This window comes from Polypterus senegalus, chromosome 7 (genome assembly GCF_016835505.1).
Source record: "Polypterus senegalus isolate Bchr_013 chromosome 7, ASM1683550v1, whole genome shotgun sequence".
Classification (NCBI taxonomy): domain Eukaryota; kingdom Metazoa; phylum Chordata; class Cladistia; order Polypteriformes; family Polypteridae; genus Polypterus; species Polypterus senegalus.
Window position 1 is genome coordinate 5,543,063 of NC_053160.1, and position 27,981 is coordinate 5,571,043.

The window sequence follows — 27,981 nt, forward strand, 5'->3', positions numbered from 1 at the left end:
GCCTGGAGAAGTTCACCCCTGGATACCACAGATCCCTGCAGCCTTCCCTACACTCAGTTGGTTCAACGTTTCAGTGAGACTTTGGGGGACACAGGGGGGGATGACAGCTCATTGGTGTAGAAGTAGGAACTACAAATGACCTGCGGTGGGAGTGTTACAAAAGCTACTGCATTTCTCTGCAGTGGGAAAGCACCTAATGATGTTTGAGTCCTGTGCAGCCATAGAGGGAGCACAGCAGAGGACTCAGCACTCAGCCCTGTGCAGTCCCTGTGTTAAGGGCGAGGGATGGCCACCCACTTGGACCACCTGGGGTCTGCCTGTCGAGAAGTTCAAAACCCAGCTGCACTGTGAAGTCTTTTTTAATGGTGGGCTTTATCACCCACTTCTTCTTCTTTTGGTTGCTCCCGTTAGGGGTTGCCACAGTGGATCATCTGTCCACATATGGTTTTGTCAAAATTTGACACCGGAAGCCCGTCTTGACGTAACTCTCCACTATTAGAAGCTTATTGCCCAGGGTAATGTCTACAGCACCCCATGCTAGAGAGACAAGACAAGACCCCCGGTGTGAAAGGTATCATTTTTTTCTGTTCTACACTAATACATTGACTTTGAGGGTGAAGATGTTCTGTAGACAGAGCTAATGTGTTGACCCCAATTTTGCTTCACACTTTGCATTCAGCAGGACAGCCTGACGTGATTTGCAGGGGGGCGTGAAGAGCACATCACAACTTCCTCGCCTGCAGTTGCATGACTCTCGCCTGGCAGACACGACACGGTGGCTCGATGTGCACCAGATCTGGTGGTCTGAGAATGTGGACTCTTTTTCTCCAGCTGCTTGCCCTCATCTTGATCACACAAGCTCATGCAGGTGAGGTGCAGGACTACTTGGCCTGCTCCTGCCATCTAAAGCTCTTAACTCTAACCCTTGCTCCACCATCTTTTAGGCTCTTCCAGTGCCAGGATTATCAATGGGAAGGAAGTGAAGCCCCACTCGAGACCCTACATGGCCTCCCTGCAGGTTAATGGACAGCACCACTGTGGAGGATTCCTGGTGGACAAGTACTTTGTGATGACGGCGGCACACTGCAGAGACAGGTAGGGAAAGCGCCAGCTGCTATTTGTGGACCATCTACTAAGTAGGAACTGAGGGTCAAGGAAAAACCCCAAGCCCTGGACCCTCCCATCCAGGGCGACTCCATAGTTTAGAGCTCCAGTCCAGACAAAATATCTGGCAGCTATGAGCTCCATTAATAAGGGACAGAACAGCAAAATGTAATTTCATGTTCTCAAGGGACTTGGTGCTCTATCAAATAAAACTTAATTGAGGATTTCCAACCTTCAGTCCATCCATTTTTGAACCAGCTTATCTGGTTCTGAGTGACAGCGTGCCAGTGTTGGCCCTGGCATCACTGGGTCCCCTAGATGGGTCCATCACATGATACATGTCTATGGAATTGAAGGCCTTTGCATTGGAAAGGCGCTATAAAAAGTAAAGACCACATATAGGTTAAGTGCTTTAGGATGACAACCGCCATGAAACTGCTTAAGTATGTAAATGTTGAGCACTTTAGGTATGTGATGCCCTGAGGTGCCCACAGCCATAGGTGTCTACCTTTTCCTGGGATATTGATAGTCATAGCCAAGATGGCCTACTAGGGCAAATGAGCAGATGTTTAAATATTCATATGTGAAGCACTTCAGGGTAGCGCTCACCAGTCAACATACAGATGTCTCTTCAATGGCTCCCTTTATGAAAAGCGGCACAATAACTCCATGCACGTTAAATGTGAGGATCCACCCTTCTGTCCATCCATTTATTCATTGCAGGGTGGAAGGAGCTGGAGACTCCACAGCCTTGGGCATGCTATACAAAATACTGAACCAGTTTCAGGTTATTTATGACTAACGGTGGCACCTGAGGCTGCTTGGGTTGGGGGCACCAACTGGCACTGCCGAATATGAATTTATGTTCAGAACAAAACAGAGCCTGTTTGTGATGCACCATCTGCTGGAATGATGAATGAAATGCATGTCTCTGTTATATACCATTTGGTATGGGACTCATAAATGCAGTGTTAATATTTGCATTACTACAAATATTTGGGATGCACCATCCATTGGATGACAAATGCAATGCAATTTAATACTGCTAAAGTTTGCAATAATAAAATGTATTGCATTTGTCATTCCAACAGATGGTGAAAGGAAGACAGACAGACCATCCACCTTAATAAAAGGACAAGTGGCTGTGTATCTGCATGGCCATCTGGTTGCTATGTCTCTGTTACCCAACAGATGGCACATCACAAATATTAGCACTGCTTTTACAATTCCCCTACCAAATGAGATATCACAGAGACATAACATCCAGTTAGACACACAGACTCTTGTCCTGTTATTTAGTTGGATCAGCTCATTTCTGCTCATTTGGCAGTTACTCCTTGTTGGAGGTATTTAGTGTTAATGTTTGCAGTGCACCATCTATTGGAATGGATTTCACAATGTATGTAGTAATGAGAGGCATTGCATTTGTCATTCCAACAGATGGCGCATCACAAACAGTTGCAGTGCTACAACTGCACCATCTGTTGAAATGACAAATGCAATGTGTATGTTTCTGTTATATACAATTTGGTAGGGGATACCATAAAAGCAGTGTTAATGCTTACATTACTACAAATGTTCATGATGCACCAACTGTTGGAAGGGTAAATGCAATATATTTTATTACTACAAACGTTTGTAATAATAAAATACATGACATTGGTCATTCCAACAGATGGCAAAAGGAAGACAGAATGGCCATCCACCTTAATAAAAGGGCAATGTGTCTGTGTGTCCATCTAGTTGCTATGTCTCTGTTATCCAAAAAAATGTCAAATTAGAGACATAGCAACCTTATCGGACACACAGACTCTTGTCCTTTTATTATGGCGGAAAAACTCATTTCTGTTCGTCTGACAGGTACTCTCTGCTGCAGGTATTAAATGTTAATGTTTGTGGTGCACCACTTATTGGAATGAACTTTGTGATTTGTCATTCCAACAGATGGCGCATTGCAAAAATTAAATAAAGAGGCGGGAAACTCCACAACCGTGGGAATACTACTCAAAATACTGTACCAGTTTCAGGTTATTTATACCTAATGGTGGCACATGTGGCTGCTTGGGTTGACCCATCAACTGGCACTGCCTAAATTGAATTTAAATTAAGAATGAAACAAAGTGTGAAGCACCATCTGTTGGAATGATAATTGAAATGCATATGTCTCTGTTATCTGCGGTGGGCTGGCGCCCTGCCCGGGCTTTGTTTCCTGCCTTGCGCCCTGTGTTGGCTGGGATTGGCTCCAGCAGACCCCCGTGATCCTGTAGTTAGGATATAGTTGGTTGGATAATGGATGGATGGATGGATATCTCTGTTATATTCCATTTGGCATGGGGTTCGTAAAAGCAGTGTTAATGTTTGCATTACTACAAATGTTTGTGATGTGCCATCTGTTGAAATGACAAATGCAATGTATTTTATTATGGCAAATGTTTGTAATCATAAAATGCACTACATTTGTCATTCCAACATATGGTGAATGGAAGACAGACAGACCATCCACCTTAATAAAATGACAAGAGTCTGTGTACCTGTGTGTCCATCCAGTTGCTATGTCTCTGTTATATGTCTTTTACAAATCCCCTGCCAAATGGGATATAACAGAAACATAGCAACTGGATGCACCACCTGTTGAAATGATAAATGTGATGTGTATGTTTCTGTTATATACGATTTGGTATGGGATTTGTAAAAGCACTGTTAATGTTTGCATTACTACACATGTTTGTGATGCACCATCTGTTGGAAAGATAAATGCAATGTGTTTTATTACTGCAAATATTTCTAATAATATGCATTACATTGGTCATTCCAACAGATGGCAAAGGGAAGACAAACTGACCATCCACCCTAATAAAAGGACAACGTGTCTGTTTGTCTGGTTGCTATGTCTGGCAGCAAATGGCACATCACAAACATTAGCACTGCTTTCACAAATCTCCTCCCAAATGGCATATAACAGAGACATAGCATCCGGACAGACACACAGACTCTTGTCCTATTATTAAGGTGCATTAGCTCATTTCTGTTTGTCTGGCAGTTACACTCTGCTGGACGGCGTACTCAGCATTAATGTTTGTGGTGCAGGGTGTCCGTCTGGTTGCTATGTCTCTGGTACATGCCATTTGGTATGGAATTATTTAAAACAGTGTTAATGTTTGTGGTGTGCCATCTGTTGGAATGACGGAGACATACTGTAGTAACCGGACAGACTCACAGGTACAGTCACACAGACACATGTCCTTTTCTAAAGGTGCTCTAAATGTGAATATTTTCCCCGCCATGAATAGCTGATTTATCTTCTAACCTGCGTATTCACTGCTGGGTGCTTATCCTGGCATCAGCAAATGCAAAATAAAAGTCAACCTCAGACGGGACCACCATATGTGTTGCTATGCAAAATATGTGCGGCCTTAACTGGTGTTTCTTTAAACTCAATATGTGAAGCACTTTGTGTTTGTTCATTTTATCTCCTAACTTGCTTAGTCATCTCAGGGTGGTGAGAGCAGAGAACCCAATGTTTGGTAGGATTGGGCATAAAATGAGAGCCAACCTCACCTAAAGTGACCATGATTGGCAAAACATAAAAAAATGATTTAGGCCTAAATGTAAATTTTCTGTAACCATTGTGTGAAATGAATTTTGGGATGTTGCACACCACTACTGGCCGATTCATCATCATTTCAGTGTGCCTACGTGGCGCCATTGAATGCAAAACAAGAACCCGACTTTGATGGGCAACCATGATTAGCTCTTATATAATCTTTATGTGGCCTTATTATGTACTTCTTTAAACTTCACATGTGAAGCATTTTGGCACATCTCGTTCTTTCTCTAATCTATCCGCTTAGTCGTTTCAGGGTGTTGAGACCCCAACTCCTATACTGGCAGCATTGGGCATAAAGTGGGAACCACCTTCACATGAGCCCACCAGGACTGTAGCTACTTACAATATGTGTTGCCTAAATTCTGATTACTTGTGAACTCCCTGGTCTGCCACTTTCTGTGATAAAAGCTTTGCTTCATGCCCACTGACCTGCGCCCCCATACTCTGTTCTCTCCATATCAGTTCTGTACTGGACAGATGCCCACACTTGGACCTGAGTGGTGAGCTGGTGATTTCTGCTTTGTGCAGGCAGCTCAAGTCCTTATTTTTCATTTTTTTTTTGTTTTCACTTTTGTGTCTTCACTCCCACCCACTTGTAACTGCCATGTGTGAAGGTGCAGAATGTGAAGTGCAACACCTCGGCCCTGCAGTGTCACCACTGCTTTGCTGACTCGCACTTTCTTCTTCCTTTCAGAGACGAGCCCCTCACTGTCGTGCTGGGGGCTCACAGCCTGAAGGAAAGCAGGAAGCTGTCGCCTTTCTTTGTCGAGTGCTACCACATCCACCCAAAATACAGCAAGACGACAAAATCCAACGACATCATGCTGCTGAAGGTGAGGACGCTCCGGATGGCGGCTCTTGGGGACGGCCACATGTGTCAGGCCTACTGTGAGATGAGAGGAGGAGGAGGAGGAGGACAAAGGAGGTGTGGAGTGCTAAGTGGTGCTAGTCACAGGGGGCAGCAGGAGGGGGACACTGCGCGGAGGCCATTTGGTCTCACACTCAGGGGGTCTGCATAGCAGGGGAGGCACAACCAATTCATACCCACTGGTATGTCGGGAAAGATATGATGTCTGCTTTCTCACACCTATATTATATATATATATATATATATATATATATATATATATATATATATATATATATATATATATATATATATATATATATCCATCCATCCATTATCCAACCGCTGAAAGGAACACAGGGTCACGGGGTCTGCTAGAGCCAATCCCAGCCAACACAGGGCATAAGGCAGGAACTAATCCTGGGCAGGGTGCCAACCCACCACAGATATATATAGATATATATATATATATATATATATATAGATATATATATATATATACACATATACACATATTATATATATACCAGTAACGGCATACTACATGATAACGTGCAGTGAATACACTTGACTTGAGTATTCCTAGTTTTCATCCTCTTCCTCTGTACGTTTATCATTTGTTTCCTCAGAGGTTGATGCCCCTGCATCTTTCTGAGCGGCTCTTCTTTATTCCACCCTAGAGGTCCGCTGCTTGTCTTCTTTTGCGTAAAAACTGATTAAGTTTGTTTTTGTTTTGCAATTACTTAGTACGTTTTCTTTAATTTTACACTCAAGAATCATTAGTGAAGGTGGTAGGGAATGAGAACGGCGCCCATACGCATGCGCCGCACGGCCGCCCCGCTGCGTGCTGCCGAGAGTTGATTGTATAATAAAATAGAATAAAAATAAAAAGAGTAATAAAAATCATCACCCCGAAAGCGGATAGTAGACGTCACGTGGTATATGTGTACCAAATTTCTAGTCAATAGGTGAAACGGTTTGCGAGCTACAGGTGATTTAAAATCCTGGACAGACAAACAAACAGCATATTATATAGGAAGATATATATATACATATTACATATATATATATATATATATATATATATATATATATATATATATATATATATATATATATATATATATATATATATAAAATATTGTGGCATATAGCCGGTCGTTCATCCCGGCCAATACCCCCAGGCCGCCAGATGGAACCCTCCCTGCAGCATGGAGGTACCCCGAAGGCCAGCAGGGAATCCTGGACGATGGAGTTTTTATCCACAGCCCTGCTGGATACCATTGGGGCCGCTAGAGGACGCTGCAGGGAGGAACAAGGATTTATATTTTAACTATGAACTGAAAGTATTACATCATCACAAGGGCAGAAGAAATAAAGTACTTCCGGATTGAAGAAAAGGAGTTTTCATCTGACCCAGAAGTGATGGAAAAATCACATGGACTCAGGGATAGAATCAGTTCCGGGTCACAAACTATAAAAGGACTGTGGGAGATCCCAGCAGTGGGCCGAGTTGGGAGGAAGGGTGACTGAGCTGCTGGGAGTTGGAGGATTGTATATTGTTATTGATTAGTGTTTGTGATTATTATTGAGTATTGTGGAGGACAGGTGCTTTGTGCACATTATTATTATAATAAATAACATTATTGGACTTTTACCTGGTGTTTTGGCATATTGTCTGCAGGTTTGGAGGTGCGACAGCGCCCCCTACTGTCACTATATATATATATATATACATATTACATATACAGTATATATATATACATATTACTTATATATACATATATATGTATATTTATATATATATATACTGTACACACATATGCAAACACATATACATATACATAAAACACACACACACCACCAGTCGGAGACCACATCTTTATAAAACTCACTCGTTTATTAAACACCACTATTTACAGGCTTCAGTCCCAAACACCACACAAAGCACTCAGCAATAATCCCCACAATGAACTTCTTTATCTCTCAGTCCTTAGCTCTACTCTCCTCCTGGGAGCTTTGTCCTGCTCCCACTCCCCCAAGCTCCTGATTGTCGAAAGGCGGCCCCTTTTATTCCCGCCCGGATGTGCTCCAGGTGGCTGATGACGGCCTTCCGGCAGCACTTCCTGGTGTGGCGGAAGTGCTGCCCTTTGCAACGGAAGCACTCCGGGCGTCCCTGGCAGGTTCATCCACCATCTTGCTTGGTGTGGCAGAAGTGACTGTTCTTTGGGTCGCATGAGGCTTGAGGCTCCCCTGGCAGTGGCCACAGTTCCCAACAGAAGGCCAGAACCTCTTTGTTCCTTTCCCTTGGTCTTCTCATAGTCCAGAGCGGTTGCCCCTCGTGACCGGAAGCTATTAATGTCCCTTTCCGTCCCTCCAGGCATCCCGGCCAGGTAAGAACCCCAGACATCTGTGACAGTGTGTGTATATATATATATATATATATATAAGGGTGGCACGGTGGCGCAGTGGTAGCGCTGCTGCCTCGCAGTTAGGAGACCGGGTTCTTCTTCGGGTCCTCCCTGCGTGGAGTTTGCATGTTCTCCCGTGTCTGCGTGGGTTTCCTCCGGCGCCCGGTTTCCTCCCACAATCCAAAGACATGCAGGTTAGGTGGATTGGTGATTCTAAATTGGCCCTAGTGTGTGCTTGGTGTGTGGGTGTGTTTGTGTGTGTCCTGCAGTGGGTTGGCACCCTGCCCAGGATTGGTTCCTGCCTTGTGCCCTGTGTTGGCTGGGATTGGCTCGGCAGACCCCGTGACCCTATTTGGATTCAGCGGGTTAGACGATGGATGGATGGATATATATATATATATAAAAGCTGCTCAAAAAAATGAAAGGACCACTTTTTAATGAAAGCAGATCATCAAGTCAATGAAACCTGTGGGCTGTTGATCTGGTCAGTGAAGTAGCAGAGGGGCTTGTTCATCAGGTTTCAGCTGGCTTTGGGGCACTAAAGGGGCAACAATAAGAGAGACGACCCCAAAACAGGAATGAATTGTTTAACAGGTGGAGGGAGGCCACTGACATTTTTCCCCCTCATCTGTTTTGTCACTCGTTTTGCATTTTGCTACACTCAGTGTCACTACTGGTAGCATGAGGCCATACCTGGACCCTACAGAGGTGGCACAGGTAGTCCAACTTCTCCAGGATGGCAGGCACATCAATACGTGGCATTGTCAGCAGGTTTACTGTGTGTCCCAGCACAGTCTCAAGGGCATGGAGGAGATTCCAGGAGACAGACAGGCAGTTCCTCTAGGAGAGCTGGGCAGGGCATCTCATAGAAGGTCCTTGACCCATCAGCAGGACCCACCAGTATCTGCTCCTTTGGGCAAAGAGGAAGAGGATAAGCACTGCCAGAGCCCTACAAAATGACCTCCAGCAGGCAGGCAGGCCACTGGTGTGAATGTCTCTGACCAAACAATCAGAACAGACTTTATGAGGGTGGCCTGAGGGCCCAACGTCCTCTAGTGGGCACCGTGGATATCAATTGGCATTTGCCATAGAATACCAGAATTAGCAGGTCCACCACTGGCTGTGGCGCCCTGTGCTTTTCACAAATGAGAGCAGGTTCAGCCTGAGCACGTGACAGAGGTGAAAGGGTCTGGAGAAGCCGTGAAGAACGTCATGCTGCCTGTAACATTGTTCAGCATGACCGGTTTGGTGGGGGGTCAGTGATGGTCTGGGGGTGAGGCATATCCATGGAGGGACACACAGACCTCTCAAGGCTAGACAACGGCACCTTGACTGCCATTAGGTATCGGAATTAAATCCTTGGAGCCATTGTCAGACCCTGTGCTGGTCCCTTCTGGTGCACGACAATGCCCGGCCTCATGTGGCGAGAGGATGAAGGAATTGATACCATTAACTAAACTCAAATCATTCGCTTGACCTCAATCCAATAGACCACCACTGGGTGGGACATTATGTTTGGGTCAATCCGATGCCTCAGACCGCCCAGGAGCTCAGTGAAGCCCTGTCCAGATCTAGGAGGAGATCCCCCAGGACACCATCCATCATCTCATTAGGACATTGTCACTCATACATACAAACATGTGGTGGGGCTGTGACCAAAATGTCTGCAAATCCCTTTAAATGAACGTCTGCAATGTGTACTTTAATTACAACATCTAAATTGTTTGATTTTTAATTTTAAACTGTGTAGCAGAGGGGGAAATCACAGAAAAATGTGTCCTTGTCCCAAACATTATGGTGGGCTGCACTGTGTGTTATAGGCTCCTGCTTCCATGAGACCCTGCTGAGGATAAATGGGTTTGGCCGTTTCTCCCCGATTTTGATTCTTTTTCTCAGTGTGGTTGTCCTTTTAGTGTTTTACATTCTCCTCTTCCTCTTTCTCCTCCTCCTCGTCCTTCTCCTTTTCACCAGCTGATGAAGCCAGCCTTGCCCCTCCCACATGTCGAGCCAATCAAACTGCCCAAAGCCAACCGTGTAGTGAAGCCCGAGAGCGAGTGTGAAGTCTGTGGCTGGGGAGTCACCTCGGGCAACCATAAGCAGTCCGACAAGCTACAAGCGGCCAATGTGACTGTGATGGACGAAAAGTACTGCAGAAAGGACTGGCCAGTCCAGGCGCCCACCTCTCTCTGCACCAGAGGCAGGAAAGGAGATGGTGGCTTCTGTGAGGTAAGCATGGAGGTCTGACACAAAGACTTTGCACACAATGGCAGCACATGAGCAACATGGCCAACTATCAGAGGCATCCAAGTGTGTGGGCATCTCGGCCTGAAGATCAGGCAGCGGGCTATAGAATTCCCTGCCACCACCCAGAATCGCACTTCTACCCATATATTTTCTAACTTGCCTTCCTTCTACGTGCATTTGGTGCAAGGCAGGGACCACCTAGACACTCTATAATGACACCCTGTCTTACACAAGAGTTTGGAAAGATGCTGGAGAAATCCAAAGAGAAGATGGAAACTTCACACACACATGGACTTGGTCAGAAATTGAACTCAAGTCTCAGGGGTTAGGAGGCAGCAGCATTAAAACGGGAACACCAGGCCCTCAAAGGCCAAACTAACATTTTAAACCACCGCCATTTCAACTGCCTGCTTACGGGCGACAAGGAGGTCCTGGGACCACCGAGCACAAGCCAGGGGCCAATAGAGAATGGGGCAGCACTGCAGCAGAGGGCACCCTCATGTGTACCCCAAGTGGGACAGGACAGATCTACAAAAAGAAATAAAAGACACAATATGGATGAGTTATGAGCGACTTTATATGACAGACAGATGTGAAAGGTGCAGAGTGAATCTATACTAATAAAAGGCAAAGCCCTCACTCACTCACTCACTCATCACTAATTCTCCAACTTCCCGTAGGTAGAAGGCTGAAATTTGGCAGGCTTATTCCTTACAGCTTACTTACAAAAGTTGGGCAGGTTTCATTTCGAAATTCTACGTAAGGGTCATAACTGGAAGCTATTTTTCCCATATAATGTAATGGAGTCTTGAGTTGGAGATGGCGCGGGGCGGAGTTTAGTGTGACATCATCACGCCTCCTACGTAAGTACGTAGAGAACAAGGAAGAACTCCAAACAGCGATGAGCACAAAACGCCATTTCACAATTGAGAAGGCAGAAAAACATTATGAAGCAAATGATGCATACAAGCATATTCATAAGTACAGCTACTGCGGAAACAAAGCACGGCGTGAACCGTAAGTTTATATTAAATTAAGTTCATAGACAGGCTGCCACTAGCGTTTGTAATTTAGTGCCTGCCCATATAAGGCCGCCCATCAGCGGCAATCCAATACAAACACTGCCGGTAAATGTTCACGGGTGAAGGACTGTGCTTATGCAGAGGAAGATGAGATGGTCAGGGTGGTGTTTGGCACAAACTCATTGAAACTGCGAGAGAAACTTTTAAGTGCCGGGTCTTAGCTGACATTACGAGATGGCACCAGTACAGCTGGGAACCTTATGCAAGAACACCAAGCGGCTCACGTGAACTGACGCAGTGCACAGACAAAAGCAACAGTTCCAAAGAGTGCTGAACAAAACCGAATTACACAATTGAGAAGGCAGCAAAAAATATGAAGCGCCTTATACATACAATCATATTCATAAGTGCAGCTACTGCGGAAACAAAGCACACGGTGGAAAAAGTGAATGTCCTGCTAAAGGAAGACAGTGTAAAAAAACCCGTGCATGCAGTTTGTCACATCTCAGATAAAAGGAAGACGAGCTGTTTATTGATGCAGTAAGGAACTAATCGATGAATGAAACCTCTTATCTTTACAACGATTGACAAACACGGAATGTAACTTGAACACATCACATACAAATACGAGCCTGATTGAAAGAAATAATGATAATCAAATCCTTGATGACAGCAACATTCAATAACACTCACAAAACAATTACTGTATATTGACAATCATGTTACGTTATTTTTAAAATGTTCCCTTTTCTTTTCATAACTTCTACTTCTCCACTGCGATACGGGTATATATATATAATGTATATATATACCCGATCTACAATACATACTTTAGCATAGACAAGCCACACGCTGTGGCTAATTGTAGAGTCTTAAGCCTCTAACGCCGACATTGAGGTTCGATTCCCGAGAGGGATGTACTGACTATGTATGCGCTACCGATTCATTTTACCTTCGCATCTCCTTGGTTTGGGACGTATGAAAAATATTAGGTTAACGAGAATCATGTTACGTTATTTTTAAAATTTTCCCTTTCTTAGCACAAGCACAGCTGAGAAGCTTCGATGCATGTACTCCATAACGCGTTAAAAATAACGATTTAATCACACTTTCAATTCCAAGCAAACGGAACTTTTGTCAATGCATGATTTCCTGGTACATCCATTACACTGATGCACACATCACAGCTACAAAAATGTTAGAGTCGGAATAAAGCGCGCTCCTACGACTGATCATTTCGACTACCCGAGCGAAGCCTTGATAAAAGCATGGTTTTGTGCACACTGAAAAGCAAGCAAAATTAGATGCATTACAGAAAGCGGACTTTGTGGCTCTTACTGGGGATCATTGGACTTCCGTGACCGTTAGTAATTCTAAATACATCTAATTACAAAATGTTCAATGATCACACTGTTTTAGCCTAATGTACAAAATAATTTTGGCTAATGTTACTCAGAGTTTAAAGAGTAAGCTGGTCAAATTACCTTTTATGTTTCTGACTTATTTTTTAAGAAGAAAACTGCACTTTATGTTGAAATTTTGGTTATTATTATTTAAAGACAATACTATTCTGAAAATGTACTTAAAGTACTTAAACTACCACTTTATTTTTAAGTCTGCCCAATTTTAACCAGGGATGATATTTTTGTTTCTGTTTTGAATTCAAATGCAGTTTAAAGTTTTTTTCAGAAATTAAAACAGCTTCAGTTTACAATATTCATGTCCATGTCTATTATTTGATTCTGTAAGCCCACTAAAACCGTTTTAAATAAAAAAAAACATTTGCGATTTGGGGCAAATTTACGTGTCGATTACATACGATTAATCAAGATTAATTCTTACACAGCCTCTAATTAATTGGATTAATTTTTTAATCGAGTCCCACCTAATATATATATATGTAGATATATATATGTAGATTTGTATATATATGTGTATATACAGTATATATGTAGATATGTATATGTTGTATATACAGTATGTATATATGTGTGTGTGTATGTGTATATATATATATATGTATATATATGTGTATAGATGTGTATATATATATATTTATATATATGTTTATATGTATATATATGTTTATATATGTGTCTGTGTGTGTGTGTATATATATATATATATATATATATATATATATATATATGCCAGCAACACTCATGACAATGACAAAACAATTACATTGTCAATCATGTTACGTTATTATTAAAATGTTTCCTTTTCTTTTTACTTCTCGCTGCCAATCGTAGGTATTTTGCTATATATATATATATATATAAATAGATAGATATGACAACAACACTCATATCAATGACAAAACAATTACATTAACAATCATGTTACGTTATTTTTGAAATGTTTCCTTTTCTTTTCATTACTTCTTTAATACACTACTTCTCATGCAAGCTGGTATTTTGCTAGTGTAACATAATAGACAGAGAGACAGACAGACAGACAGACAGTTATAGTAAAGGAGCTACGTAATACAGTAGATGGGTTTGAAAGGTGCTTTATAATACACAGACGTGAACGGCAAAGTATAACTAGTGTGACGTGTGCTGTAGTGAGCATCATATAATAGACAGTGACAGGGAAGAGGCCATATACTGTAAGAGATACGTGGGAGTGAAAAGCACCTCATAAAAGATAGACATGACAGCTGAATTACGAGCAACTGTGAATTACAGACATACCAATACAGTACATACATGTGATGGGAGCTTCATAATAGATAGATGTGAAAGGCACTATATAACAGAGGTGAAATGGTCTGTTGAAACAAGCACTACAATGACAAATAAATATGAAATGTGTTATATAATAGATGAATTATGGGAGACTAGATATGACAGACACCTCAATACAAAGATCAGAAAGATGTTATTAAATAGATTTGAAAGGCACTTTATCTACACTAATAAAAGGCAAAGCCCTCACTCACTCACTCACTCACTCATCACTAATTCTCCAACTTCCCGTGGAGGCAGAAGGCTGACATTTCGCAGTCTCATTCCTTACAGCTTACTTACAAAAGTTAAGCAGGTTTCATTTCGAAATTCTACACGTAACGGTCATAACGGTTGACAACATTTGCCATGTTGAACTTTCTTATTTATGGCCCCATCGTCACGAAATATGGTAGGTGGCTTCCCTGCGCTAACCGAAACCGATGTACGTACTTATTTCGGTGGTATGACGTCACTGTCAGCCGCCATATTGAATTTTCCAAACGTCACTAATTCTTCAACTTCCGTGTAGGTAGAAGGCTGAAATTTCGCAGGCTCATTCCTTACAGCTTACTTACAAATGTTAAACAGTTTTCATTTCGAAATTCTAAGCATAACGGTCATAACGGTCAACAACGTCCGCCACGTTGAACTTTCTTATTCATGGCCCCATCTTCACGAAATTTGGTAGGCGGCTTCCCCGCGCTAACCGAAACCAATGTACGTACTTAATTTGGTGGTATGATGCCACTGTCGGCCGCTATATTGAACTTTTCAACAGTCTTTGTTACTTATGGGCCCATCTTCAAGAAATTTAGACGCGGGTTCCCAATGCTAACCGAATCCTACTTACGCACATATATACGTCCATAGCCTGCAGCTCGGTGCCGTGTGAGGCAGCGTTGGTCCCCATCCCAACGCCTCCCCGTTGTTGGCTGCCTGCCTATATAAGGCGGTCCGTCGCTCCTGTCTCTTCATTCCCTTCCTTGCTTCGCCACAGGATTCACGTCTCCCTGCTGATAACTACAGCCTTTTTATTTAATCCACGGCTTCTCCTCTGTTTTATTGTTCGTTTATTATGATTATAGTTATTGTGTAGGTATTTTAGACTTACTTTACATTGTTCAGGTCCCCATTTCCTTTATCATTCCAACCGTACCCCCATTAACATGTCTATCAAGGTGATCACCATCGATCAAAGAACTGTCACTTACCGAGTGGTTTCCATGCCCGGAGATGGGATCTCTCTTTTCCATTCTCTTTGTTACATATTGCACGGCCATATCAGGCTCACTCTTGATATCCATTGTGTCTTATGTATTGAATGACTGGACAGGTTCAAGGTGTGGACTGATGACGTACAGGAGATAATTAGACTACACAGGAGCACTAGAAGAGTGAAATGCTTAAGCCCTTCACCTATGGATCTGCATGTGAGTTGATGGCTGCCGCTGAATTGTTCAGTTGTCACTTTCAAGTGTACGAAATGGCCAAATATTTTACACCTTTGGACAGCCCCAATGCCTCTTAAACATCTTAGACTCACAGGTGACGATTTCAGTAGTGGACACTTTGATGTTTATGAATGTTTAAACTCTCAAAAGCTGGATGTGAAGTTATCGATGAAACCGGTTTTATACTTACAACGCTTGACAGATGCGAATGTCACTTCAACACAAGTCCTGTAAATACTGTCGTCATTGAAACAAACCATGAAACTCAAACCGATTACAACAGCAGCAATCCAAGCTGTGAGATTTGAGATAAGATTACTGTTCACATGGCGACTGTACGTTACATGCTCAAGAGTAAGCTCAGCGCACAGCTTGGTCATATTACAACCAGAGGGCCAAACTCACAATGTGGTATACAAAGAGATCCTTAACAAATAATTATTGGGATATTCTCCCACAGTTTAAAAAGGTTTAATTTTCTTCTTAATAAAAATTTTAAGGCAGTACTTCGCCACTGCGGAGCACAGGTATTTTGCTAGTATATATATATATAGATATAGATATAATGTGTGTGTGTGTGTGTGTGTGTGTGTGTGTGTGTATATATATAGAGAGAGATATACAGTATATATATATATATATATATATATATATATATATATATATATAAACTGCTCAAAAAATTCAAGAAACACTTTGAAAACCCATCAGATCTCAATGGGAAAAAGAAATCCTCCTGGATATCTATACTGATATAGACTGGGTAATGTGTTAGGAACGAAAGGATGCCACATCGTTTGATGGAAATAAAATGATCAACCTACAGAGCCCTGAATTCAAAGACGCCCAAAAATCAGAGTGAAAAATGATGTGGCAGGCTAGTCCATTTTGCCCAAATTGAATTGCAGCAACTCCAAATTGTACGCAGCACTTTGAATGGCCCCTGTGTTCTTGTATACATGCCTGACAACATCGGTGCATGCTTCTAATGAGATGACAGATGGTGTTGTGGGGGATCTCCTCCCAGATCTGGACCAGGGCATCACTGAGCACCTGGACAGTCTGAGGTGCAACCTGGTGGCATTGGATGGACCAAAACATAATGTCCCAGAGGTGTTCTATTGGATTTAGGTCAGGAAAGTGTGGTGGCCAGTCAATGGTATCAATTCCTTCATCCTCCAGGAACTGCCTGCATACTCTCACCACATGAGGCCAGGAATTCTCGTGCACCAGGAGCCACTGTACCAGCATAGGGTCTGACAATGGGTCCAAGGATTTCATCCTAAAACCTAATGGCAGCCAAGGTGCCTTTGTCAAGCCTGTAGCGGTCTGTGTGACCCTCCATGGATATGCCTCCCCAGACAATCATTAACCCACCACCAAACTGCTCATGCTGAATGATGTTACAGGCAGCATAATGTTCTCCATGGCTTCTCCAGACCCTTTCACTTCTGTCACGTGCTCAGGGTGAACCTGCTCTCATCTGTAAAAGCACAGGGCACCAGTGGTGCATCTGCCAATTCTGGTATTCTATGGCGAATGCCAATCGAGCTGCATGCTGCTGGGCAGTGAGCTCAGGGCCCATTAGAGGACATGGGGCCCTTGGGTCACCCTCATGAAGTCTTTCTGGTTGTTTGGTCAGAGACATTCACACCAGTGGCCTGCTGGAGGTCATTTTGTAGGGCTCTGGCAGTGCTCATCCTGTTCCTCCTTGCCCAAAGGAGCAGATACTGGTCCTGCTGATGGGTTATGGACCTTCTATGGCCCTCTCCAGCTCTCCTAGAGTAACTGCTTGTCTCCTGGAATCTCCTCCATGCCCTTGAGACTTCAGGGACACACAGCAAACCTTCTGGCAATGACACGTATTGATGTGCCATCCTGGAGAAGTTGGACTACCTGTGCCAGCTCTGTAGGGTCCAGGTATCGCCTCATGTGACACCAGTAGTGACACTGACTGTAGCCAAATGCAAAACTAGTGAAGAAACAGTCAGAAAAGATGAGGAGGGAAAAATGTCAGTGGCCTCCCTCCACCTGTTAAACCCTTCGTTCCTGTTTTGGGGGTCATCTCATTGTTGCCCCTCTAGTGCATCTGTTGTTAATTTCATTAACACGACAGCAGCTGAAACTGATTAACAACCCCTCTGCTACTTAACTGACCAGATTAACATCCCATAAGTTTCATTGACTTAATGCTATACTCTGATTAAAAGTGTTCCTTTAATTCTTTTGAGCAGTATATATATATAGATATAGATATTATATATATATATATATATATATAGATATAGATATATATACTGTATATATAATGTGTGTGTATGTATGTGTATATATGTTTATATGTGTGTGTGTCTGTGTGTGTATATATATATGACAGCAACACTCATAACAGTGACAAAACAATTACATTGACAATCATGTTACGTTATTTTTAAAATGTTTCCTTTAATTTTTCATTACTTCTTTAACACACTACTTCTCCGCTGCGAAGCGCGGGTATTTTGCTAGTAATATAAATATATGAAAGACACCATACAATAGAAGTGGAAATGTAGTGGTGACAAGCACTGTACAGATAGATAGATAGATAAGAAAGGCACTATATAATAGTGTGGCAGATGGCTGGGGATGCCTGGAAGGTGGAAGGACCGGGAGAGGGACAATACCTCCCCCCTGGGACACGAGAGGGTAGCCGCCCTGGTTTGCATGGGGGCCACGGGATCGGAGATTAGAACCTCAACCCTGTTGGGGCCCATGGTCTATTTGTGTTGTTGAAAAGGCAAAAGATAACGACAGGTATTATAACCTTTTTTTTTATATTTGTACCCCAGTAGTACCAGAGTTGCTGATTGGCCTCTACTAAGCTGAATCCTAACCAATTGTGTTCGGCTTTGCTCCTCTACTTTGTCCGGTGAATTGTTTGTTCCATTTTGTTAGCAGGACAGACAGTTTTCTTCTCTCCATTTCTTTGAATGGGGAAGTGTGTGTGCTTGACTAAGTAAGAGTAATTTAAATATTTTGTAAAGTTCTGAATGTAATCGATTACATTTGCCCATCAGATTATATTCAGTTTAAGTATTTTGCAGAGGACAGCGGATTTAAATCCATTTTGTAAACTACATGCATTTGTTTGATGATAGGATTATTTTCAGTGTATTTAGTATTAAATTCTTACTTACTCATGTAGACATGTTTACAAAGTTTCATCTTTAATTGAACTATATATTTTATATTTATACAACATTGTTTTATGTTAGTGTCCTGCGGTGGATTGGCGCCCTGCCCAGGATTGTTTCCTGCCTTGTGCCCTGTGTTGGCTGGGATTGGCTCCAGCAGACCCCCGTGACCCTGTGTTCGGATTCAGCGGGTTGGAAAATGGATGGATGGATGTTTTATGTTATGCTGCTTTTCCTCCATATTGAGTAAATCTGTCCATAGTGTGCCACCTAGTGGGTTTTCAATGAAACTGTTTTAGATCAGAATTGTATTGTCAACAGTAATTATATTAAGCAGACAGTAATAAGCAAGGATTTAACTGTTTAAATAGCTAATCTTATGATTATTATATTCTGTAGAAATCATTTTATGTTACGTGAATTTCAAAAAGAATTACAAAATATTTTGGACTCCTTAATTCACCTTGTACTTGTAAATTTTAACCACTGGTGCACAATGGAGGTGCAGTGATGGCGCTGCTGCCTCACAGTAAGGAGACAAGGGTTTGCATCCTGGTCTTCCCTACATGTAGTTTGCGTGTTCTCCTCGTGTCTTCATGGCTTTCCTCCTTGTGTTCCCATTTCCTCCCAACATCGAAAGACATGCAAGTTAGTTGGACTGGCCCTCGTGTGTGTGTGTGTGTGTGTGTGTGTGTGTGTGTGCCCTGCAGTGGGCTGGCGCTCTGCCTTGTGCCCTGTGCTGGCTGGGATTGGCTCCAGCAGACCCCTGTGACCCTGTAGTTAGGATATAGCAGGTTGGATAATGGATGGCTGGATATACAGTGGGTATAGAAAAGAATCCCCCTTTGAAATATTCCCTTTTTTTTTTGCTTTACAGCCTTAGATGAAAACACACAAACTAATATTTCTTCCCAGCTTTACTTACTCAATGCCACCTCTAACAGCCAAGTGAAAGATATCACAGCTACAGTTGAGAAGAATTATAAAAAATAAAAACAAGACCTAAAGAGATTAATAAAGGATCCCCCCCCCCCCATATGTCAATATTTTCTTACTTTAATGACAGCCTTGAGTCTGTTGATGCTTCTCTCTCAGCTTTGCACACTTAGACTGAGTGATATTTGCCCTCCACTCTTCTTCACAGTTTAGCTGTTCAAGTTCGGTCACATTGGCTGGTGAGCGTTGGTGGTCTGCTATCTTCAGATCTTTCCACAGATTTTCAGTGTGTTTTAGCTCTGAGCTCTGATTGGCCACACCAGGACATTCACTTTTTTCTCCTTCAGCCACCGTGTGGTCCATTTTGCTGTCTGCTTCGGGTTGTTGTTGCGTTGAAAGGTGAACATTCTGCCCATCTTCAACTTTCTGGCAGGTTTTCCTCAAGAATTTGACGGGATTTTGCCCCCTCCATTTTTCCTTCTACCCTACTGAGAGCCTCAGGTCCCCCTCCATGCTTTACTGTAGGTATGTTGTGTTGTGGATGGTGAGCTGCATTGGTGTACCGTTTGGTGTTGAAGCCAAAGATTTTGATTTTGGTCTCGTCTGACCGTAAGACCTTTTTCCACTTGGCATCAGAATCTTTAAGATGCATTCTGGGAAAGCTTAAACGAGCCTTAATGTGGCTTTCTTGAGAAGTGTGACCCTCCCGAACAAGCCACTTTGGTGGAGTGCTTGTGAAATTGTTGTCACATGCACACCATTAATGACCACTCTGTGCCATCAAATCCTGTAACTCCTTCAAAGTGGCCATTGGCCTCTCAGATAGCCTCTCTTCCCAGCTTCCTCCTTGCTCTTCCATCCAGTTTGGAGGATCCAGGGAGGGTCCTAGTCGTATCAAACACTTATTTATGATGGACTCTACTGAGCTCCTTGGGATTGATAAAGCCTTCGAGGTGTTTTTGTCTCCATCTCCTGCCTTATGTCCGTCCACAACTCTGTCCCTGAGATCTTCTGAAAGTGGCCTGCCACCCACAGTCAGTTGTTTGCTGTCAGTTGATCTGCCAAGCAAGGGAATGAATGGACCAGGAACAGCTTCACTAATCACACTCATCACAACTGATCACAGGTGGGAGGAAGCCAGTAACCGCAATGGGAATGGTGGGCACTGACACCTGAGTGAGTTTGGTTTTGGGGTCCTTTATTAATGTCAGCAGGTCTTGTTTTTGATTTTTTTTTATTCTTCTGAACTGTAGCTGTCATATCTTTCACTTGGATGTTTGAGATTGCATTGAGTAAGTAAAGCTGGGAAGAAATATTAGTTTGTGTGTTTTCATTTAAGGCTGTTAAGCAAAAAAAAAAGGGAATATTTCGAAGGGGGGGATTCTTTACTTTACCCACTGTGTATATATATATATATATATATATATATATATATATATATATATATATATATATATATATATATATATATATATATATATATATATATATATATATATATATACTGCTCACAAAAATTAAAAGAACACTTTAAAGAAACACATTAGATACATCAGATCTCAATATGAAGTTGGATATCTATACAAATAACGACAGGGCAATGTCTTAGGAACAAAAGGATGCCAAGTCTTTTAATGGAAATAAAAGTTTTCTGCCTACAGAGGGCTCAATTGTGTAGACACCCTAAAATCAGAGTGAAATGAAGATGTGGCAGGCTAGTCCATTTTTCAAAAACTTAATTTCTGCTACTCAAAATGCTTTTCAGTATCTTGTGTGGCCCCACGAGCTTGTATGCATGCTTGACAACGTCGGGCATGCTCCTAATGAGACGACGGATGGTGTCTTGTGGCATTTCCTCCCAGATCTGTATGAGGGCATCCCTGAGCTGTTGTACAGTCTGAGGAGCAACCTGGCGCGCCTAATGGACCGAAACATAATGTCCCACAGATGTTCTATTGGGTTTAAGTCAGGGGATCGTGAAGGCCATTCAATTGTTTCAATTCCTTCACCCTCCAGGTACTGCCTGCATACTCTTGCCACATGAGGCGGGCATTGTCGTGCATTAGGAGGAAACCAGGACCTACTGCACCAGCGTAGGGTCTGACAATGGGTTCAAGGATTTCATCTCGATACCTTATGGCAGTCAGAGCACCATTTCCTACGCAGTAGATGTCTGTGCGTCCCTCCATGGATATGCCTCCCCAGACCATCACTGACCCACCACCAAACCTGTCATGTTGAACGACGTTGCAGGCAGCATATCGTTCTCCTTGTCTTCTCCAGACTCTTTCACGTCTATCACAGCTGCTCAGGGTGAACCTGCTCTCGTCTGTAAAAGTACAGGCGCCAGTGGCGGACTTGCCAATTCTGGTGTTCTTGAGCAAATGCCAGTCGAGCTCCACGGTGCTGGGCAGTGAGCACAGGGCCCACTACAGGACGCCGGGCCCTCAGGCCATCTTCATGAAGTCTGTTCCTGATTGTTTGGGTAGAGACATTCACACCAGTGGCCCTCTGGAGGTCATTCTGTAGGCACGAGCAGTGCTCAGCCTGTTCCGCCTTGCACAAAGGAGCAGGTATCGGTCCTGCTGATGGGTTGAGGACCTTCTACGGCCCTGTCCAGCTCTCCGAGAATAACAGCCAGTCTCCTGAAATCTCCTCCATGTTCTGGAGATTGTGCTGGGAGACACATTAAACCTTCTTGCTGCAGCACGTGTGGATGTGCCATCCTGGAGAAGTTGGACAACCTGTGCAACTTCTGTAGGGTTAAGGAATCGCCTCATACTGCCAGTAGAGATGATTACTCAAGCCAAAACTAGCACGAGTGGAAAACCAGCCAAAAAGATCAAGAGGGAGAAACTTGAAATGACCTCCACATGTAAAACCAGTCCTGTTTTGAGGGTTTTCTAATTGTTGCCACTTTAGTGCACCTGTCGTTAAGTCCATGAACACCAATACAGCTGAAAGTGATTAACAATGACCTCAGCTGCTTAACCAACCAGAAAATTATCAGACAGGTTTAATTGATTTCATGCCAGGCCCAATAAAAAGTGTTCCTTTAATTTTTGTGAGCAGTGTATTATATATATATATATATATCCATCCATTTTCCAATCCGCTGAATCCAAACACAGGGGTCTGCTGGAGCCAATCCCAGCCAACACAGGAACCAATCCCGGCAGGGCGCCAACCCACCACAGGACACACCACCACACAAAGCACATGCTAAGGACAATTTAGGATCACCAGTGCACCTAACCTGCATGTCTTTGGACTGTGGGAGGAAACCCACGATGACACGGGGAGAACATGCAAACTCCACGCAGGGAGGACCTGGGAAGCGAACCCAGGATCTCCTAACTGCGAGGCAGCAGTGTTACCACTGACCCTCCGTGCCGCAGTGTATATATATATATACACATTATATTTATTTATTTATTGTGGACGCTAGTGGTGCTGTTGCCCCATTGAACTCACCAGACAGAAGTCCCAGACACACTTGTAAAAACACCAAGAAGATTCTTTAATAGTAATTCTTCAATAAAGTGCACAAAGCACCGCACACTACATAATTCTCAATTATAAATCAATACAACAATCAATAATAAACAATAACCAATCCTCCACTCCCAGCAGCTCCGCCACACTTCCTCCCAACTCGGCTCGATCTGCTGGGCTTCCCAAAGTCCTTTTAAAGTCCATGGCCCCGAAGTATTCCTTCTCCGGGTCAAATGCCTTCTTCAAGTATCCTGGAAGTACTGCAGGTTTCCTTCCTCGTGACTCTGAAGTACTTCTGGGTTAGCGTCACAGTAATAGTCCCCTGGTTCTTGGTGAGCTCCCCCTGGCGGCACCCATGGCACCCAACAGGGCCGAAGAGACGGACTTCATGTCTCATACTGCCCTGCGGGAATCCGAGGAACCATTTCCATCCAGGGGAGCTGCCATCTAGCGTCCTGGGGGATGTAGTGCTCCGAAAAGGCTTGTTTCTTCAGTTGAGGGACCTCCCAGCTGGGCTGAAACACCGGCCGCCCATCACTATATATATACAGTGGTACCTTGAGATATGAGTGCCCCAACATACGAGTTTTTTGAGATACGAGCCGTCACTAGGTCGATTTTTTGCCATGAGTTACGAGCCAAAATTCGAAATATGAGCCATCATAGAGCTTGTCGCCACACATTTTGAGGAACTGACGACGGAGGAGTTGACGTAACTACAGACGTGGCAACATACGGAGGTTGTGCAGGAGATCGGTATCGCGGAAGAGGTTATCTATTCAAGTGAGATAAAGGAAGTGTTTGCAATGTGGGAAAAAGTTTCGAACTTTAAAGAAAAGAAATACCTTGAAAAAATTGTAGCTGGTCGTGCAGCGGCGCTATTTAATGACACTCGCCTAACTCATTTCAGAAATTCTAAATTCCAAGCTCCTTGGACAGGTTTCTATTGAAACGCCCTGCTAATGAAAGTGACGAAAGGGTGGCAAAAAAGAAAAAATGCTAGTGAAGAAGAAAATTAAGTTAAGCAAAAGTGAAAGAAAATAATAATACAATATGCTAATCGGCTCCGCTAACATCTGTTTATTTCTTTAGAGTCTCTTTTATGTATTAGGTTTTATTTTGTTTGCATTCAATATTTGTTCATTATAAATACATTTTTCTCGTGTTGAAAACATTTAACAATAAATTGGGGTGGTTTTTTGGGGGCTGGCACGAATTAATCTCAATTCAATTAACTTCAATGGGGAAACTTGATTTGAGATACGAGCATTTTGACTTACGAGCTCGGTCACGGAACGAATTAAAACTCATATCTCAAGGTACCACAATATATATAATCTAACGTCTGTCTGTATGTCTGTCCACGTTTCACGAGAGAACTACTTAACGGATTTAGATTTTAGGTTTTTTTATATAATTTACTTAAACATTCCGGTTGATATTGCGACTTCTCTCATCATGCTAAGTATCGTAGTTCGGTTTCGGCACCGATATATTTGCGTAATCCGAGAGAGAGGCTGCAGGCTGAGGGGAGGGGGAAGCGTGACGTCAGGAGTGGGGAGCCAGGCAGCGCCCTCCTCACTCACATGCCAGCCTCCGTTTGAATCGTTCTCCCTGCCTCCACGTGTTGGAGCGCACCTTGCCTCTGCTTAGCCTGTTTGTTTATTGATTTTTAGAGTTTGTCCTGTTTCACTACTACGCGGGTGGAGCCGCAGGGGACGGCGAGTGTCTTATAAACGTAAAAAGCATTCTGTTGTGTTTTTCTGAATGGAGAATAGGAGAAGAATAAAAAAAAGACCAGCTAATTAAATTAAATCAGTTGTCAATTATTATCACCGATTGTAAATCTAATTGGAACAAAATCCAGCAGCCACAGTGGGGCCCCAGGACCGAGTTTGGGAACCACTGGACTGGGACACATGGATGCCATGCGCAGTAAGCGGTAAGCATGTACTACTTCTATCTGTTAAGTCAGCACCGAGTTGAAGTGTGGCCTTGTTTGGAATCGCATGTTCGTCTGAGGGGGCCCTGGACATGGAGAACACTGCCCGGCCCAACTTTGAAGTCAATGAACGGATGGAAGATGTCTCCACCTGTTCCTGAGAACGCCTTCCACACCTGCATTGATGACACCAACAGGCTCCCCACTCCAGTCCGGGTCTTGTCACTGGCGTTATTCATAAAGGTATCACGTCCAGGTGAGCTGGATGACTTCCGGCCTGTCGCTCTAACGTCACATGTGATGAAGACCATGGAGCGGCTGCTGCTTCACCACCTGAGGCCACAGGTCCGCCACGCCCTCGACCCTCTGCAGTTTGCATACCAGGAGAAGGTGGGAGCGGAGGATGCCATCATCTACATGCTCCACCGATCCCACTTGGACAGAGGCAGTGGTGCTGTAAGAATTATGTTCCTGGACCTCACTAGCACTTTCAATACCATCCAACCTCTGCTCCTCAGGGACAAGCTGACAGAGATGGGAGTAGATTCATACCTGGTGGCATCGGTGGATCGTGGACTATCTTACAGACAGACCTCAGTATGTGCGTCTTGGGAACTGCAGGTCTGACATTGTGGTCAGCAGCACAGGAGCGCTGCAGTGGACTGGACTTTCTCCGGTCCTGTTCAGCCAACATACCTCAGACTTCCAATACGACTCGGAGTCCTGCCACGTGCAAAAGTTCATTGATGACACTTCTATGGTGGGCTGCATCAGGAGTGGGCAGGAGGAGGAGGATAGGAACCTAATCAAAGACTTTGTTAAATGGTGCAACTCAAACCACTTACACCTGAACACCAGCAAAACCAAGGAGCTGGTGGTGAATTTTAGGAGGCTCAGGACCCTCATGGACCCCATGATCATCAGAGGTGACTGTGCAGAGGGTACAGACCTATAAATACCTGGGAGTGCAGCTAGATGATAAAATGGACTGAACTGCCAATACTGATGTTCTGTACAAGAAAGGTTAGAGCTGACTATACTTCCTTAGATGGCTGGCGTCCTTCAACATCTGTAATAAGATGCTGCAGATGTTCTATCAGACGGTTGTGGTGAGTGCCCTTTTCTATGCGGTGGTGTCCTGAGGAGGCAGTTTAAAGATGAAGGAAGGCTCTATTGCAGGAGTAAAGTTGGACAGTTTGACATCCGTGGCAGAGCGACGGGCGCTGAGCAGACTCCTGTCAATCATGGAGAATCCACTGCATCCACTGAACAGGATCATCTCCAGACAGAGGAGCAGCTTCAGTGACAGACTGAGGAGACCCCACACTATGTGACTCTTCAATTCCACCTCAGGGGGGTAAACGTTAACATTCTACAAAGTTATTGTCTGTTATACCTTCATTGTTATCACTCTTTAATTTAATATTGTTCTTTATCAGTATGATGCTGCTGGAGTATGGGAATTTCCCCTTGGGATTAATAAAGTATCTATCTATCTATCTATCATATAGTGCCTTTCTATCTACCTATCTTCTATCTATCTACTGTAGCATAAGCCGACATTAAAACAAAGTGAAGATATTTGTCCTACGTGATTTCTTACTGCCAAGGTATCGTCTCTTATGCGTTATCGCTAAAGATTCGGGTTAAGTAACACGCCACAATCACTAAAGAACTCATTGCCAGGTAGCGATCGCCCCCTGCTGGACACAGAATCCTGCTTGGTCTTTGCCAAAAGACACCAAAAGGGACTCTCAGAATGTGAGAAACAAGAACCTCTGGCCTGATGAAACCAAGATTAGCGTCAAATCTGCTGATCTTATGTGCGATGCATTCCAATGGTGGTGGCAGCATCACGCTGTGGGGTTGTTTTTCAGCAGCAGACCAGTCGGGATTGAGAGAAATAACTGTTAAACTGCTAAATAACTGTTGCCATAATCCATTCTCATTTCAGGGTGACTCCGGTGGGCCCCTAGTGTGTGGCCAGGAAGCAGTGGGGATCGTGTCTTTACGGGGTGGCCCAGCCTGTGACAAGCCCACCGTCTCAAACCTGTACGTCAAGATCGTCACATATCTGAAGTGGATCAAGGAGGTCATGAAAAGAAGTAAGACCACTGCAGAGTAAGAAGCGCCAGGGTGGGCAACTCCTCACTGCTCTAAAGGCTTTGGGGGAACAGATGGCGGAGGGTGGGACTGAAAGCTAATAAAACAAAGTGATGAAAAGCAGACCCCCTTAGTGTCTTTGTTGTCCTGCTGTGGTGTTTGGGTGGATGCTGTGGAGTCCTGGCCTGTGACTGAAAGTCACTTCTGGCTTATCGAGGGACATTTCAGACAAAATCAACTAAAAATATGCAAATCAATAAATAAATGTATTCTAAAAAGTGACAAATAAAACAAGTGATGTGTGAGCATGTCATAAAGGTTTCATGAAGTACGTTTTTGCTGCTTATTTCTTTGTGTAATTTTTATATTTCAGGGTTCCTCCCCTTGACTGGGGATTCAAATCTTTTGTTTTATGTCTTTGTTGCTCATTTTTGATTCTTTTTTTTAATGTTATGCCAGCCAAAGTGCCCACTGTTGCTCAGGTATATCTGTAGAACAGGTGGAGGACACAAAGCAAAGGTTTGTGTGTTTTTTAAATGGTGACCCTGTTGTCACTGATGGCTCTCCCACCCGTCATCCCCACTGCCTCTTTATCGATGTCCCTCGAGTCGAGGATTTCTTCTTTTTCAGATCCAGTTAGATTCCAGAAAGGCAGCATTGTATGCATTGTGAATGGCGACACAGCGGGACTGGCGTCCCAACTGGGCCAGAGAGTGTTGTCTTACCCGGCAAGAAGGCCATAATGGATGAACAGGATACAGCGGGGAAAAGCAGTATTGGACGTGTCGACATTTTCCTCAGTCAAGATATTACTAATGGGGCTATTGACATGAAATGGTCACCAAATGTCGGTAACAACCCGAGTAATCCATACATGCAGTACAAAGAAATCAAAACAAATTAGTCCATAA

At 43.5% G+C, this 27,981-nt stretch overlaps 1 protein-coding gene across 2 annotated transcripts; it reads left to right on the plus strand.

The window, feature by feature from the left end:
• Positions 1-27,363, plus strand: LOC120532294 (granzyme B-like). 2 transcript variants are annotated; one of them, XM_039758176.1, is made up of 6 exons: positions 1-571; positions 680-868; positions 945-1,095; positions 5,406-5,544; positions 9,941-10,195; positions 26,922-27,363. In XM_039758176.1, the coding sequence occupies exons 2-6, from the start codon at positions 748-750 to the stop codon at positions 27,090-27,092; spliced, it is 837 nt and encodes a 278-aa protein (XP_039614110.1). In that variant the 5' UTR covers positions 1-571; positions 680-747; the 3' UTR covers positions 27,093-27,363. The 2 variants fall into 2 exon arrangements, with proteins under 2 accessions (XP_039614110.1, XP_039614111.1); XM_039758177.1 differs by having other exon boundaries at positions 683-868.
• The last annotated feature ends 618 nt before the right edge of the window (positions 27,364-27,981 follow it).

Bases quoted from the DNA above. Each gene is read 5' to 3' on its own strand.
- LOC120532294 (XM_039758176.1), top strand. From the start codon at position 748: ATGACTCTCGCCTGGCAGACACGACACGGTGGCTCGATGTGCACCAGA. The intron at 1,096-5,405 runs GTAGGGAAAGCG...TCTTCCTTTCAG, and splicing joins GCGGCACACTGCAGAGACAG to AGACGAGCCCCTCACTGTCG. The intron at 5,545-9,940 runs GTGAGGACGCTC...CCTTTTCACCAG, and splicing joins ACGACATCATGCTGCTGAAG to CTGATGAAGCCAGCCTTGCC.